Source organism: Mirounga leonina, unplaced genomic scaffold, assembly GCF_011800145.1.
Source record: "Mirounga leonina isolate KUSES-001 unplaced genomic scaffold, KU_Mleo_1.0 Mir_91, whole genome shotgun sequence".
Lineage (NCBI taxonomy): Eukaryota > Metazoa > Chordata > Mammalia > Carnivora > Phocidae > Mirounga > Mirounga leonina.
The window spans coordinates 39,960,700-39,976,174 of NW_023270839.1; the positions used below are offsets into that span (position 1 = coordinate 39,960,700).

The 15,475-nt window shown below is 41.4% G+C and overlaps 1 protein-coding gene across 1 annotated transcript in view; it reads left to right on the plus strand.

Moving 5' to 3' along the window:
* The window catches only part of HACD3 (3-hydroxyacyl-CoA dehydratase 3), a 40,884-nt gene that overhangs the window by 21,201 nt on the left and 4,208 nt on the right, over positions 1–15,475 (plus strand). The window contains exons 4-10 of the mRNA XM_034994635.1: positions 504–668; positions 2,343–2,394; positions 4,880–4,990; positions 10,658–10,785; positions 12,396–12,508; positions 13,887–13,993; positions 14,585–14,716. Of these exons, the coding sequence (XP_034850526.1) occupies positions 504–668; positions 2,343–2,394; positions 4,880–4,990; positions 10,658–10,785; positions 12,396–12,508; positions 13,887–13,993; positions 14,585–14,716 (808 nt within the window). The remainder of the gene's footprint in view (positions 1–503; positions 669–2,342; positions 2,395–4,879; positions 4,991–10,657; positions 10,786–12,395; positions 12,509–13,886; positions 13,994–14,584; positions 14,717–15,475) is intronic.

The window sequence follows — 15,475 nt, forward strand, 5'->3', positions numbered from 1 at the left end:
TTGAGTTTAGCTGGGAGGTTGTTCTAGGCTGACCCTTGTGATAGAGCTGTAACTGATCCAGTAAGTTCCAGCCTTGAATAGACCTTTCTAAAACAAGGGCTTGTTATCCAGGGACTGTTGACCATTCTAATTCAGTCATCTTCATGGGAAGGAGATTTGGAAGGTGAGGATGTACTGAGAGAGTGACTGGATGTCGTGCCATGCGTGGTAGAGATCTGGCAGGAGGTTCATCTAGAACCAGAACTATATGCCTTTCTTACCCCGATTTCCTCCTGTGTCCTTCACTGGACGATCAGAGAAAGACAGTGCCATTCTTACCAGTGCTTTGCTCTACCAGCCCTTGGTCTGGAGGTTCTCTTTGCATCACTCCTTGTAGGACCCGAGAAGGAAGGGGAATGACCATGCTGTGCGGCTTCCGTGCGGAGCCACACTGGCTTGGAGCAGGGGAAGGAGTCAGGGACGGGAAGGAGAGGGCGTTCTCACATTCTCACTTTCTCTTCTAGCCGGTTTACAAACTGACCCAGAGGCAGGTAAACATTACAGTACAGAAGAAGGTGAGTCAGTGGTGGGAGAGACTCACTAAGCAGGAGAAGCGCCCACTGTTTTTGGCCCCTGACTTTGATCGCTGGCTGGACGAGTCTGATGCAGAAATGGAGCTCAGAGCCAAGGTTAGTAAGGACCGTAGGATCGAGACAAATCGTAAGGAACACAACTTATTTGGAAGTTATTTGGGCCACCTCAGGTACCTATCTGGGTCTGATAAAATGAGGACAAAATTGCAAATTCAGTTAAAGACCTGGAAACATGTTTTTTTGTTTGTTTTTAAGATTTTATTTACTTATTTGATAGAGAGTGTGTGCGTGAGCGAGAGGGCACATGCAGGGGCAGGGGCAGAGGGAGATAGAGGGAGAAGCGGACTCCCCACTGAGCAGAGAGCCTGATGTAGGACTTGACCCCAGGACCCTGGGATCATGACCTGAGCTGAAGGCAGACGCTTAACCGTTTGAGCCACCCAGGCATCCCTGGAAACATGATTTTACAGAAGTACTGGTCATATGTTTTGTAGACTGTCCCTCAACTGGGGTTTGTTGGATGTTTTTCTCATGATTTAGAGAGGGTGATGGGATTTCAGGGAGGAGGACCACTGAGGTTTCATTCTTACTGTGTCACATCAAGGGTATATACTGTCAGCATGGCTTATCACTGTTGATACTAATCTTGATCATCTGGCTGAGGCGTATTCGGTTTCTCCATTGTAATGTTACTCCGCCCCCTTTCTTAACTGTACTTTTTGGATGGAAGTCACTATGTCTAGCTCATGCTTAAGGAGTGGGGAGTTACGCTTCCCATCCTTACTGCGGAGTATCTACGTACTTTATTTGGAATTCTTCTGTATGGGAGATTTGTCTGTTCTCTTCCATGTATTTATTCAGTCATTTATTTATATCCGTATGGACTGATGAATGTTTGTTTTATAGTTTGGTTTATAACCCAATACTATGTGATTTGTATGTTATTTATTTTGTTGTTCATGTTGTCCCAGCTTTGGCCATCGGAAGCTCTTTCAGTTGGCTCTTGTGTCCTTTTGACAAAGCTCTGTCATTGTGGGGCTTTTTTTTTTTTTTCTTTTGGACATCCTTAATTTCTGGCATTATAAGCTGCTCCAGGCTTATCTTATGTATTCCCTGCTCCAGCCCTAGAGTCAGCCATTCTTCAAGGAGCTCTGTTCTTTTTATTGGGGAATAGTAATGGAAACCAAGATCTGGGCTCTAGATATTGCTTCTAGATCCTCTCAGGTGACACAATGAGGAACTATATGTGTGCAGACTAGCCCATTCATATACTACCCATACCTATAAATATTTCTGTCTGTAACCATCTGTATCTATGTTGACCTAATGTGAGTTCTTACTGATGTTGGAGACATGATTTTAGCTTCTGGAAAAACTATACTAAAAATCTACAAGTCTTAAAAAAAAAATAAAACAGCGATCTATTTCCCGCCCTAAAATTCTGTTTTGTTTCTATGACTGTGACACATCTTCTGGGGGTCTTTTCCAGCTCCAAGATTCTAAGACTCTCCACTTTGTAGTTTGGAAGCCAGCTGATTGGTTGAATTCTGTGAGCACAGGATGAGCATCCTGTGGTGCTGGTGCTACCCAGTAAGGAGGAGTCAGGCTGAGGATGTCAGGCCCGAGCTAGGACGTTTGCTCCGGTGAAGCGTGAACACAGTTGGAGGAGGTGGCTTTGAGGGATTCAGATCACTTATTCAGCATGTGGACTTTTGCAAGCATCTGGGAATTCTAACCTGTGTTCTTGGAAAACTTCTGTCCAAATTCTAGGAAGAAGAACGCCTAAATAAACTAAGAATTGAAAGCCAAGGCTCCCCTGAAAGTAAGTTGCCCTGCTGCTTCTTTTTTTTTTTTTTTTTAAGATTTTATTTATTTATTCATGAGAGACAGAGAGAGAGAGAGAGAAGCAGAGGGAGAAGCAGGCTCCCAAGGAGCAGGGAGCCCGATGCGGGACTCGATCCCAGGACCCTGGGATCATGACCTGAGCCGAAGGCAGACGCTTAACCGTCTGAGCCACCCAGGTGCCCTGCCCTGCTGCTTCTGTGGTAGCTACCAGTTAACTGACGATAGAGATGGGGGTATGGAGGGGTGCGATGCGGTAGGAGAGCTAAAGTGGTGTGTGTGAGGTGATGAGGACCCCTTCATGCGCAGGGCTTACTCTGTGCACACCCACATCAGAAGCCTTCCTTTTAATGTTTCCCTTCTGTTTGGAGCCTAACATCACCTGAGGGCACCAAAGCCGGTCTAGCAGAAGGGAAGAACCATAGTTTCCTGGACTGGCCCAATGTCAGTGGCCGCAGGCCCTGCCTAGACACGTGGAAACACCACGTCGGTCCAAGGCTACACTTCCTCCAGCCTGGTGTTTTTCTCCCAGATAAGCGTGGCTCTCAACCTCAGAAACTCTATTCCTGTTTCTCTCCGTCCAACTGCTCAGAAGCAAGAAGTTCTGTGAGTGTATTGTGTTCTGGGCGACGCAGATGAGATGCAGCAGCCGTTCACTTCCTTTCCTGCTGGGGGGAAGCATCGTAGCAGGCCCTGGAGGGGTAGAGCCTGGGACTTCATCAGAGCACCTGCTCTCTCAGAGCATCCGTTCCAGGGGGCGGACCACGAAAGACTGTATAAAATGCAGGCAGAAAAGCAAAATAAAATCAAGGTTTCTCGTGTGTCCATGTATTTTCAAGTTTTAGGGACACTTATGTGGCATGCCGTAAGTAAGGAAGGGGAAAGTTTTAGAGTGGCTGTTTTCAAACTACGTCCCGTGGTCCCCAGGGGTTCCCAGGGATGCTTTGGAGGGACAGGCCAAGCAAGCGGGTCCACTTCAACCAGAGAAGTTCTGCTTGTGTTTTATGTGTTAGGTTCTGAACAAAGTTCGTTTTGAGGAGGAGGTTTCATTGCTTTAGAAAAAGATTTGAATAACCACTAATGTAGAGGAATACTCCTTTAGAAAAACAAAGAAGGGGAGAAGTTAGTGGAGGCAAAGAATAAAGATTTGAGATTAAGATTAATTTTGAGCTTGAAAATTATTTGAAATTTAAGTTAATTTTGGAGGGCGGTTTAGAGGGAGAAACTTCAAAAACGTAAAAATTCTTATATATGGATTTTTAGGACATTAGATAATGCTTTTACTGTTTTATCTCAGTTCATGAAGTTTCCTAATGAAATAAGTTCTTGAGGATGGTGAAATCTAATACATTTTTGTGGTTTTGAAGAAAAAATTTTAGTTCAGTGTTGCGAAAAGTCTGACTCTTTTGACTCCTTAGGACTAGGTTGCTTTTGATTGACCACCCTGTTTAGCTTGATTATTTGAGCATCCGCCGAGGGTTACATGCAGAATATCTGTTGCCTTGGAATAAATATGGAGCAGCAAGATCTGAGCTCCATAGCTCTTCTCTTGAGAATTATCCTTTCCTTTGCCCCACTCCTTTGACTCAACCATGACTCTAAGCTCCTTACTCCTTCCTTAACTCTGTAATTGGCTGTGTCTTCACAAGACTTAGGCTGCAGACAAAATTAACAATTCCTTATCCTCCTGCCTCTCACGCTGTACTTTTCCTTCTTCAGTTGTGTCCTCATTCTGCCCATCTCTTCCAAAGTACAGGGCAGGCACCATGTCATCTCTGCAGACTTGCCTGCTTCCCACTTCCCCAGCCGAGTGTCGTTTTCTCACCTTGAGGGTTTCCCAAGATGCTACCTGTTACTCTCTCTTGTATTACGGCTTTCAGATTGTAAATTCTTTGAGGGTGACATCAAGTCTTGACATCTTGGAATCCCACTAGTGCCCCTCAGTACCTCGCACTTGTGGGTGTTCAGTTGATTCTTGGTTAGATGCATATATGATCAAATATCAAAATTCTTTTTTTGTGTGTGTTTCTATTTCTTTGAGCTAGTTTGACCTACATGACCTTAAAAAATTGTGGGAAAGAAGAAACTGTAGATTATATGAAAATGACAAGAGTAGGAGTGGAGTGTAGCTTTATTTCCCTTCTTTAATGCCTCCTAAGATGGTCAGTCATTCTTTGCCAGAAGTAATTTTTCTCCTTGGATTTATTATGTCTGTACACTTATCCCTCAAGGCTGTGAGAGGAAAGACTGCTAAAGAAATATCTTGGAGTGCATTGTCCATAATTTCACCTTACCCCTTTCTCTTTGGGCCTAGAAGCCCAGGCTGATGCAGATTTGGGCCAGATATCTGTTTGGGAACTCAGGGCACCCAGTGGGAGAGAGGGGTTGAAGTCAACCAGGTCTGTCCCCCACCCCTCTGTTGCAGCTCTGCTTGTAACAGTTTCCTGTCTCGTTTTGCTTTTCAGCTCTTACAAGCTTGAAGAAAGGATACCTGTTCATGTATAATCTCGTGCAGTTCTTGGGATTCTCCTGGATCTTTGTCAACATGACTGTGCGGTTCTTTATTTTGGGAAAAGGCAAGCACAAAATTTCAACACTAACCTTTCTTTCTTTCTTTCTTTCTTTTTTTTTAAAGATTTTTTATTTATTTGACAGAGAGAGCAGGAGAGCACAAGCAGGGGGAGCAGCAGAGGGAGAGGGAAAAGCAGGTTCCCTGCTGAACAGAGAGCATGACGCAGGGCTCAATCCCAGGCCCCTGGGACCATGCCCTGAGCCTAAGGCAGATGCTTAACCGACTGAGCCACCCAGGCGCCCCAACACTAATGTTCTTTTGTCAGTAGTTTGGCTTACTACCCACCAAAGGTGTCAGCAGTACCCTGCCTTTGGTATTAATAATAACCCCCCCCGTTTGTGTAGCAGTCACGCCTTTCATTGTACGTCCGTGTCTCTGAGTTCCCTGGGCCTTGTGAAACAAGCAGGCTGGAGAGTGTGTCCATTTAACAGGTGAGGAGACAGGCTTAGAACTGGTCCACGTTCACACGGCTGGCCAGAGGCCCACCGTGGGCTTGCATTCCTTTCTCTGCTCACTACATGGAGTTCATTTATAACCAGATAAACTTGCGTGGTACTTTCAGTGCCAGAGTTAATGCAGATCCAAAAGGGATCGCGCCCTTTGGGAGCCTAAGTAGATGGACTCAAATGGACTATTCCAAAACTGAATGAAAAGACTATCATAAAGATATTTGTTCTTGATAAATTAATTTGTGTGTTTTTTAAAACTAATTTGTATATTTAACAGAATTCTGGCAAAAAGTAAATGACAGTGGAAAATTTTTTAGAATGTGTGCTGAAGTATTCTGAACATAATACATACATACATAACACGTACATACTTGTATTATGAACAATAAATAGGTAATAAAATTTGGGGGAAGAAAGGGTAATGGGAGAGCACTTTCTCTGATATGAAAGAATGATATTTCAAGAATGATAATTAAATAATATAGCATTAGTATAAGAAGAGAATATCAATAGAGCAAATTAGGTGGTCCAGAAATAGCTCTTACATTATATATATTATATATAACATATATATAATATACATAATATATAAATCTATCTATCTCCCAATTATATATACAATATAAAAGGAATCATGAATCAGTGGAACGGGAAATATCCAATACTTTTTTATTGGATGGGAATTCTAACAATGTTTCCAGGGAAAATTGGTTAGGTTTGGGTGCATGAGGAAGGCAAGGAATCTCTTTGACTCTTTTCCTCACACTGTGTACAAAAATAAATTCCCCCAAAGGATTTAAGATCCTATATCAGAAATTTAAAACATAACAAGATACAAGTAAATGTTTATAAAAATCTCATGTGGAAGGTTCGGACTTTCTAAGCTTAAAAGAGAAGAAACCATAAAGAATAAGGTCAATATATTTGACTACATAAAGTATCTAAATTCCTGTGTATTTAAAAATATCCCAGCTAAGACAACACTCAAGATTAAGAGTATATTGAGGTTAGTAGCATGGGGAGGGAGGGTTGGTGGAAAATTGCAACAAATACTAACAGGGGTTGATTACACATAAAGAATTGGTTACAAATTGATCTAAAAACATAGAGACTCCATGGAATAGATAAATAAACAGAAGTCATGTGCAGGCAGTTCCTAAGAGGTAGTAAAACCAATTATATACAGAAAAAATGTTTAACTCAATAATGATGAAGAAAATAAAAATATGGTTTTTGTCTGTCAGTTTTGCAAAGTTAAAAAAAGATACCTATTTCAAGAGGACATATGCTAAAGTAGACACACCAGTGGCTACTGGGAGGGTGTATGAGCACAATAATTCTTGGAAAATCATTTGGCAAAGCTCATCAAGACACCTAACTGTTCATATTCTTGAACCTGGTTATTTAACTTCTGGAAGTATGTTCTAAAGAAATCACTGAAACTACCAAAAAAGCTTTTTCAAAAGGTACACATTGTGGCATCATTTATATTAGTGACAAGTTAGAAGCTACCTAGATGCCCATCAACGAGGGCTTACTTTAGAATATTCGTTCAGTGGAATGTTGTGAAGCAAATATAAAGTATTTAAAGAGTTTATAGTAACATGGAGAAATACTTATGATAGGCTAAAAAAGTAAGATAAATTTGTTCTTCCAGTTTCATCACATCATATAAAATGGGGAAAAAACCGAGCCAATACATGCAAAAGATCGAAAGGAATGCACCATTTGAAAATGGTTTGATGTGGATAATTTAAAAATTTGTCCTTATTTTGTACAAGAAATAGGAAAAATATAAGTATAATGGAAAATATAAGCTCTATTTTGAAAAAGGAAAAAATCCTATAGTCTATTTTATTTTTTAGTCCTAAATTTTCCCATCTGAGGTTTGTAGTAGGTGAATTGCCTTTAGCTCTAAAGTCACTTCAAAGAAGTGCATGCTGTTTGTCCAGCCTTCTTAACACCTTAGAATTCTGCAAAGCACAGCAGCAGGCTAGTAAAGAACTTTCCAAATGCCTAGTGTCTTAGAGTCTCATGTGACCAAAGGTCCACAGATGAGTTACTTGAAAAAAGGCAAGTCTCAGACCTGGGTTTTTCTTACTGTGGATTGATCACAAGTCCCATGGAATCAATAGGGACACGCAAGTACCTAATCATTTAATTTAACATCGTTGGATTCTCCGTGTTCCTGTGCAAACCTGCAAGCCATTAGGTGATCTAGTCCAAAAGCTCCTAAGTTATCTGGGTCATGTGTTTAAGCTGCTTGGATTTGTCATTTCTATTTTGGCTCTCAACCTCTTACTAACCATCTTCTGGAATGGAGCTGCTGGCTTAATTCTTCCCTTATCAGGCGTCAGAAACGGGGTAAGGACCTGGTGCCCGGCACCCAGTTTGCCCTTTGCAATTTTCTCCTTTTGAATGAAGGGTGTTGGTAAATGGCAAATCCCCACCTGTGCTTGGTTTTTCATGTAAACATGTACTTGCTAAACTTTTTATGCTAAGGAAACACTAGCAAACTCTTGGGCTTATGGAGAAATTCTTGAGCTTACCTAGCTCTCTATTAAGGAATACTCTTTTTAAAAAATAAAATTAAAAATTTTTTTCTAATTATAAAAACACGTTAATCACAGAAAAATCAGAAAATAAAGACTTAAATAAAACAAAAGACTCTACCGTAATCCCATCTATGAGAGCAACAGATTCTCGGCACCTTGGTGTATGTATATCCTTCCAATCGACTAGACTTCCTTAGGAACAACGGACAATTACTGATAAGGAATTGTGAGATTAATGGCAAATTGTTTTTAAGGATTTTCTTTTTTTTTTTTTTAAGATTTTATTTATTTGCGAGAGAGAGAATGAGAGACAGAGAGCATGAGAGGGGGGAGGGTCAGAGGGAGAAGCAGACTCCCCGCCGAGCAGGGAGCCTGATGCGGGACTCGATCCCGGGACTCCAGGATCATGACCTGAGTCGAAGGCAGTCGCCCAACCAACTGAGCCACCCAGGCGCCCCCTTTTTAAGGATTTTCATGTATCCTGCCCCAAAGGGTATACTGTATTATACTACCACTATTAGTAGTATCCCACATCCCATTAACATGAGTGCCTTTCATTACTTAAAATGGTTCTTTGTTTTCAAATCATAAAAGTAAATGTGCTGATTTAAGCCAGTTTGGAAAGTGGGGGAAACCAGGGTGGTGGAGGTGTAGGGGGAGAGAAGGGGAGGTGAATAAGTCATTGTCCATCACTATTAATATAGCCGTGCAGGGGCGCCTGGGTGGCTCAGACGGTTAAGCGTCTGCCATCGGCTCGGGTTGTGGTCCCAGGGTCCTGGGATCGAGCCCCGCGTTGGGCTCCCTGCTCGGCGGGAAGCCTGCTTCTCCCTCTCCCACTCCCCCTGCTTGTGTTCCCTCTCTAGCTGTCTCTCTCTCTCTGTCAAATAAATAAAATCTTAAAAAAAAAAAAATATAGCCGTACATTGGGGCACCTGGGTGGCTCAGTCGGTTAAGCATCTGCCTTTGGCTTGGGTCGTGATCCCAGGAGTCTGGGATCAAGCCTGATGTTGGGCTACCTGCTCAGCTGGGAGCCTATCTCTCCCTCTCCTCCCTGCTCATGTTCACTCTTGCTATCTCTGTCTCTCACAAATAAATAAAATCTGTAAAAAAAAAAAAAAAAAAAAAAAAAAATATATATATATATATATATATATATATAGCTGTACATTTCCTTTTAGTTTTTCTCCTATACTTAAACATTGTAATCCTACTGTGTACACCATTTTCTGTCTTGTTTTAAAAACAAAATTAAAAGAATTTTAATGTTACTAAAATCCTTTGTAACTGTCATATTAGAAATCGGATTTCGGGCACCTGGGTGGCTCAGTTGGTTAGGCGACTGCCTTTGGCTCAGGTCATGATCCTGGAGTCCTGGGATCGAGTCCCACATCGGGCTCCCTGCTCTGCGGGGAGCCTGCTTCTCCCTCTGACCCTCCCCCATCTCGTGCTCTCTCTCTCTGTCTCATTCTCTCTCTCAAATAAATAAATAAAATCTTTAAAAAAAAAATAGAAATCGGATTTCTATGCCTGAATTGAAACAAGGATGTAAAATCAGAGCAAAGCCACAAGATCTAATTTTTGTTCACCATGTGCCAAATCTTTTTTTTTTTAAAGATTTTATTTATTTATTTGAGAGAGAGAGAATGAGAGACAGAGAGCATGAGAGGGAGGAAGGTCAGAGGGAGAAGCAGACTCCCTGCCGAGCAGGGAGCCCGATGCGGGACTCGATCCCGGGACTCCAGGATCATGACCTGAGCCGAAGGCAGTCGCTTAACCAACTGAGCCACCCAGGCGCCCCGACCAAGTGCCAAATCTTAAGTCACAGCTTTGTGTTTTCCAAATGGGAGGTCCTCATTTTTCAAAGATTTATCCAGGAGAAACGCCACCTTAAAGTGAATCCCCTTAAAACGGACACCAGAATTTCATTGTAAATGGTGACAAAAAGATTTGGTTGGGATTTTGTCTTGAAAAGGGAGATTTAAAGTTATGAGAATAAGTTTTTTTAACTTATATGTAGCAAAATTTAAATTGTAAATGTAAGTTTGCATTAATTCTTCTGAGAAAAGAATTAGTCCAATTTTGAACTCAATTACTGGTGGAATTTTTCTGGCAAAATTACATAATAGTACTATATACCATTCTTCATTTCACATTTGACTTTGTAGCAGGATTGTAAAGTGGATTATTTCTGCAAAAATATTAGAGGGTTTCTTTAAGTTTTTATTGCAAGGGCCTCTTATTCAACTGATGTTTATTTTTTATTTTTTTTAAAGATTTTTATTTATTTGAGAGAGAGAGCGAGCATAAGTAGGGGGAGCAGCAGAGGCAGAAGCAGGCTGCCTGCTGAGCAAGAAGCCCGCTGCGGGACTCGATCCCAGGACCCTGGGATCATGGCCTGAGCCGAAGGCAGATGCTTAACCGACTGAGCCACCCAGGCGTCCCTTTACTTTGCCTTTTAAAATGAGGACATACATAACCAGTAGAGTTTCCTATTCAAGACCTCACAGGCCTGTTCCCCTCCAGCTTAGTTTGGATAGTAAATTTGAATCTGGGTGGCTGATTAGACTTTTCCTTAAATTCCTTTCATGCAAGTAGGTACATAGTTTGAGAAATAATTCTCTTGGAATTTGCCGTTCGATTTACCCTTAATGTGTATTTGTCCCATAGAGTCCTTCCATGACACATTCCACACCCTGGCCGACATGATGTATTTCTGCCAGATGCTGTCAGTTGTGGAAACCATCAACGCGGCAATTGGTGTCACTAAGTCACCAGTGACGCCTTCTCTTATCCAGGTACTGAACAGTTGACCTCAGATCTCAGTAGTTAGTAGGTACGCCACAATTTGCTGGGAAGTCACAATGAGTAAGAATCTCTCTTTGCACGGGAATAGCATCATTTTCTCTGAAAAAGGAAAACTTGAAGCCCAGGGATATTTTCCAAAGTAGACTTTTGCCATTTCAGGTCTGGTTGGTTTGTGTATAGTATCTTCATGAAATCACAACGTTATAAAAAGGGCTTTAAAACCGGGGAAACTTGATTCTCAAGCAGGAGCAGAAAAACTTACCCACAATCTTCTTATGTAAAGATGTGCTTGGTCTCCTCCCAACGTGGGTAGGTGAAGGCGATGCAATCCTAGGAGCTCTTTTCACTTCGGACTTTCTTCCATATATGAAGGGGACTCTTTTGACTGGTGTGGGGATACCCCCCTCCCTTGATACATCTATGTTGTTTCCTAATATTTGGAAGATTGCTATCAGGAACGGGTCATCAAAGTCTTTTAACTTCCTTGCCCTATTTTCTAACTGTGTGATTATATACTATTAAACCCCCCCACTCCCCACCCAGACTCAGGGGGCAACAGGTGATTGCTTTAGCTTGGTCTCTTCTGGAGTTCTGATAGTTCTACCCTTTTCTGGGATACCAGCCCTGGCATTCTGATAGTATCAGTTGTATGGTAAAGAGTGTTAATATAATAGCCTTGTTACTCCTGGGTTTTCTGTTCTTGGAGAGAGGCTGTTTTGTTCAGTCTAAAAAATAAGTGGATAGTGAGGGGCCCACTAATGTGGAATAATACTTTTTGTATGTCAAGGACTAGCACAGATAAGCATGAGACTAGAATTTCTAGGGTATGATGGAAGGGAGGGGTTCAGTATTCTCACGTTGCTCGGCTCCAGGGAGTGCCATTCATGGAGAATGCAGCGTGAGCGGAGCCTCGTGGAGTCGGGCATGCGACTGCAGCTCGGAAGCGTAACAAGGAGTAAGAAACAAGTCACAGAATAAAAATAAGTTGTATTTCAGAAAGTTTAAAAACAGGCAAAGTGCAACAGTATACTATTTAGAAATAGGTACATAAGCAGGAAGCCTATAAAGAGAAGCAATGGAATGGTTAACACAAGATAGTTGTGTTAATGGTCTGGTTAAGAACAGACCATTACCAGTGGGCGGCTGCCAGACTGGTAATGGTCTGGTTCTTAACTTGGGTTATGCAGACACAAATGTTCATTCGGCAGTACTCTTCACGCTGTGTTTGAATGTGTGTGTTTTTGAAAATACACTATTCGTGATGATCTATTTACACACATATACACAGTCTATTCAGAAAGACTGGTTTGGGTAACCTTAACTTGTTCCAAAACTGGAACAGAGGTTTAAACTTGCTGAGCTCAGTCTTTTTTTATTATTTTTAAATTTTTTAAAGTAACCTCTACCCACAATGTGGGGCTTGAACTCACGACCCCGACACCAAGACTCGCAGGCTCCACTGACTGAGGCAGCCAGGTGCCCCTCAGTCTTTTTCTATTTACCCTGAATTTAGTGGGGCTAGGTTTCAGGTAACACATTTATATAGTTTTTGTAGAATATATTTTTAAACTTTTCCCTCTCTTTTGGGTTCTTTTAATAGCTTTGTGGAAGAAATTTCATTTTGTTTATCATCTTTGGCACCATGGAAGAAATGCAAAACAAAGCTGTGGTTTTCTTTGTGTTTTATTCGTGGAGCGCAATTGAAATTTTCAGGTGGGTAGAAATGCCAGCATGGTGGTTTGAACGCTTCTCCTTTCTCTGGAGCAGCTCTCTTCTGGAGGGAGTTTTACTCAAAGTCTCATTTGGTTTGAGATTAAGGTTCCCTGTGTGGAGAGCTCTAGCTGCATCTGTGTGCTCTGCAAAGGAGGCATGTTTTTTTAAAGCAGTCATTGGATCATAGTATCAGCCTGGGCACTAGGGAGCAGAGGGAGTCGAGAGGTGCAGAGAAGTGAAAAGACCCATCTTACCCTTCAGGATTTTGCTGTCTTGTCGGAAAGAGGACTCAACTGCATGGAAAAATTTTGAAAGGAGAAGAAACATGGGATTGAAGGAGTAGTCAGGCTGGATGGAACTTGTGAAGACCAACCTTATAGAAGGAATGATAGAAATAAATCTTCTACAAGATTACTCAAGTTTGAATCAACCTCTTATCTGATTCTGCCATTCTCAGTTGTCAGTAGAAGAAATATCTTAAAAAAAAAGATCCAATTAAAGTAGAGGTACTCTTCTCTACCAGACCTAACATATTCCACTTCTTTTTTGGTCAGGTGGAGCAGTGGTTTTGCAGATTGACTCCTCAGCTCTAGGTCTGGGGATATTTTGGCAAAGTTAATAGCTGAAAGGGAGAAGAGACAGTAGCAGTCCTAGGTTGTGTCTGAACTGTGGTCTGAATCCCATAGTATATTAATACAAAGGTGAAAGAGATTATAATTACTTAATGTTAACTCTGGGAAGAAAAAATTCTTTTTTGTGTTACCTCTTTATTTAAATAGAGTATATCTGATTTTAGATTAGGGGTCTTTTGTATACTTTAATTTTGGAGTTTGTTTTGTTTTTGAGAGAGAGGGAGAGAGAGCAGGGGAAGTGCACAGAGAGAGAATCTTAAGCAGGCTCCATGCCCAGCATGGAGCCCAATGCAGGGCTTGATCTCATGACCCTGAGATCATGACCTGAGCTGAAATCAAGAGTCAGACACTTAACTGAGCCATCCAGGCGCCCTGTTTACTTTGATAACATTCACTTATCTGGAGATAAATTGTCAAGGTGTCTGTCATCCTTACCTACTTAGAACATAGATCAGAACTAGTAATAAAGGCAAAAAGCTTTTGAGCATTCATTCCATAAACTGAACTATTCCAAAGAGGGTTCCTATAGGACCTAAACTTAGTCTACCATCAAAGAGAGTTCACATCCATTGAAAATTGGGGGAAGAATGTGATGGGAGTTTGTGGGTAGATAGCCCAGGATTATCATTCTGTTCTGAAGAAGCCATGTGTGGCCAATTGTGAAATTCTATTTCTTGAATGATGTTCTAGAGCTGCATTCAGGACCTGAAGTGGCTTTTCACATCCGAATTCCTTATTTCCAATAGGTACCCCTTCTACATGCTTTCCTGCATTGACATGGATTGGAAGGTGCTCACATGGCTTCGTTACACTGTGTGGATTCCCTTTTATCCTCTGGGATGTTTGGCAGAAGGTACTTTCAAGAACACTAGGTTTTACAAGCTTAGTTCCAAAGGATAGCTAAGCTGATAGGCCATGGCTTGCTTCCTTCCTCTGCCAGCCTTAGTCTGATACACAGGTGTTAGACTTTTTAAGACTTTCTTTCTAGTGGCCTCCTTCCATAATACTCCTGGTACCCAGACTATTCCAGGGAAGTAGCTCGTTTTTGTGAGGTTTGGAAGCTGTGCGTTCATGTGTTGCATGCTTCCTATTTATATGGTATTTAGAATTTTTCCAAAGCAGGTTCATATTAATGACTTCATTTAATTTTGACAGACACCTAGTGAGTGAGTCAGGTAGGGAGTTTTCTCCCCATTTTATAGAATAGAGAACTAAAGCTCAGTGCTGTCAAGATGAATGTTCCTCATTCATCTTGTTGTCAGCTTGGAGGCTCATCGCTTATGAAAACTAGGGGGAGAACTAGAATAGGCATGAGCCCTATGTACTAAGGGGAAGGAACCATTTTCTGCACACCCAGAAGTGACACTGGGGGGGGTAGAAGCTTCTCTCACTGGTTGGCACTGTATTTCATATGCTTCTGACAGGTTCTTGTTTCTGCTTTTAGCTGTCTCAGTGATCCAGTCCATTCCAGTATTCAACGAAACAGGAAGATTCAGTTTCACGTTGCCATATCCAGTGAAAATCAAAGTTAGATTTTCCTTTTTTCTTCAGATTTATCTTATAATATTATTTTTAGGTAAGTATTTGCTCTGTAATAGACTTTTTCCTGTCACTTCTTAGAGGGTAGAGTTAAATGATTCAAAGCTTTCAAAGCCTTTATTAGGATTTTTATTTCCAGAAGAGTAGTATAGAGTTAGAGAAACATTATTTTATACAACAGGCCCATGAGGAGAAAATGCTATGTATTTCTTCCAAATCACCAGTGGTTGAGTTGTCTTCTTGGTATGCTCTTGGGTCACTGGGAATTCACCATATTTCATGTTTAAAACAATATAGAAGAAGCTCTTTTAAAGTAGAATAAGAAGCACATTTTAATTTTACTAATTTCATTGATACATTCCTTATCCAAAGTTTACAGAAGTGGTAATACCACTGACAGCAAGGAAGGAAGAAGGCAATCAAGGCCTCTGAGCAGCCAAGAGATGTCATAAAGCTTCTACCTAATAACAGGAAAGCCCCGCCCCGCCCCACTACTGTAAAACCAGCTTCTATATTAATTTATATAAAAATCACAAATCTTTGCCTTAATTCATAAAAACTAAGAACTAGAAGAAGTAAACCTAATTATTGCAAATAAAGCCTCCCTAATCATAAGGACTGTTTAGATAAAGTTCTAATGCATTTTTAAAAAAAGATTTTATTTATTTGGCAGAGAGAGAAAGTGAGCAAGCACAAGCAGGGGGAGCAGCAGAGGGAGAGGGAGAAGCAGGCTTGCCCGCTGAGCAGAGAGTCTGATGTGGGGCTCGGTCCCAGGCCCCTGGGATCATGACCTGAG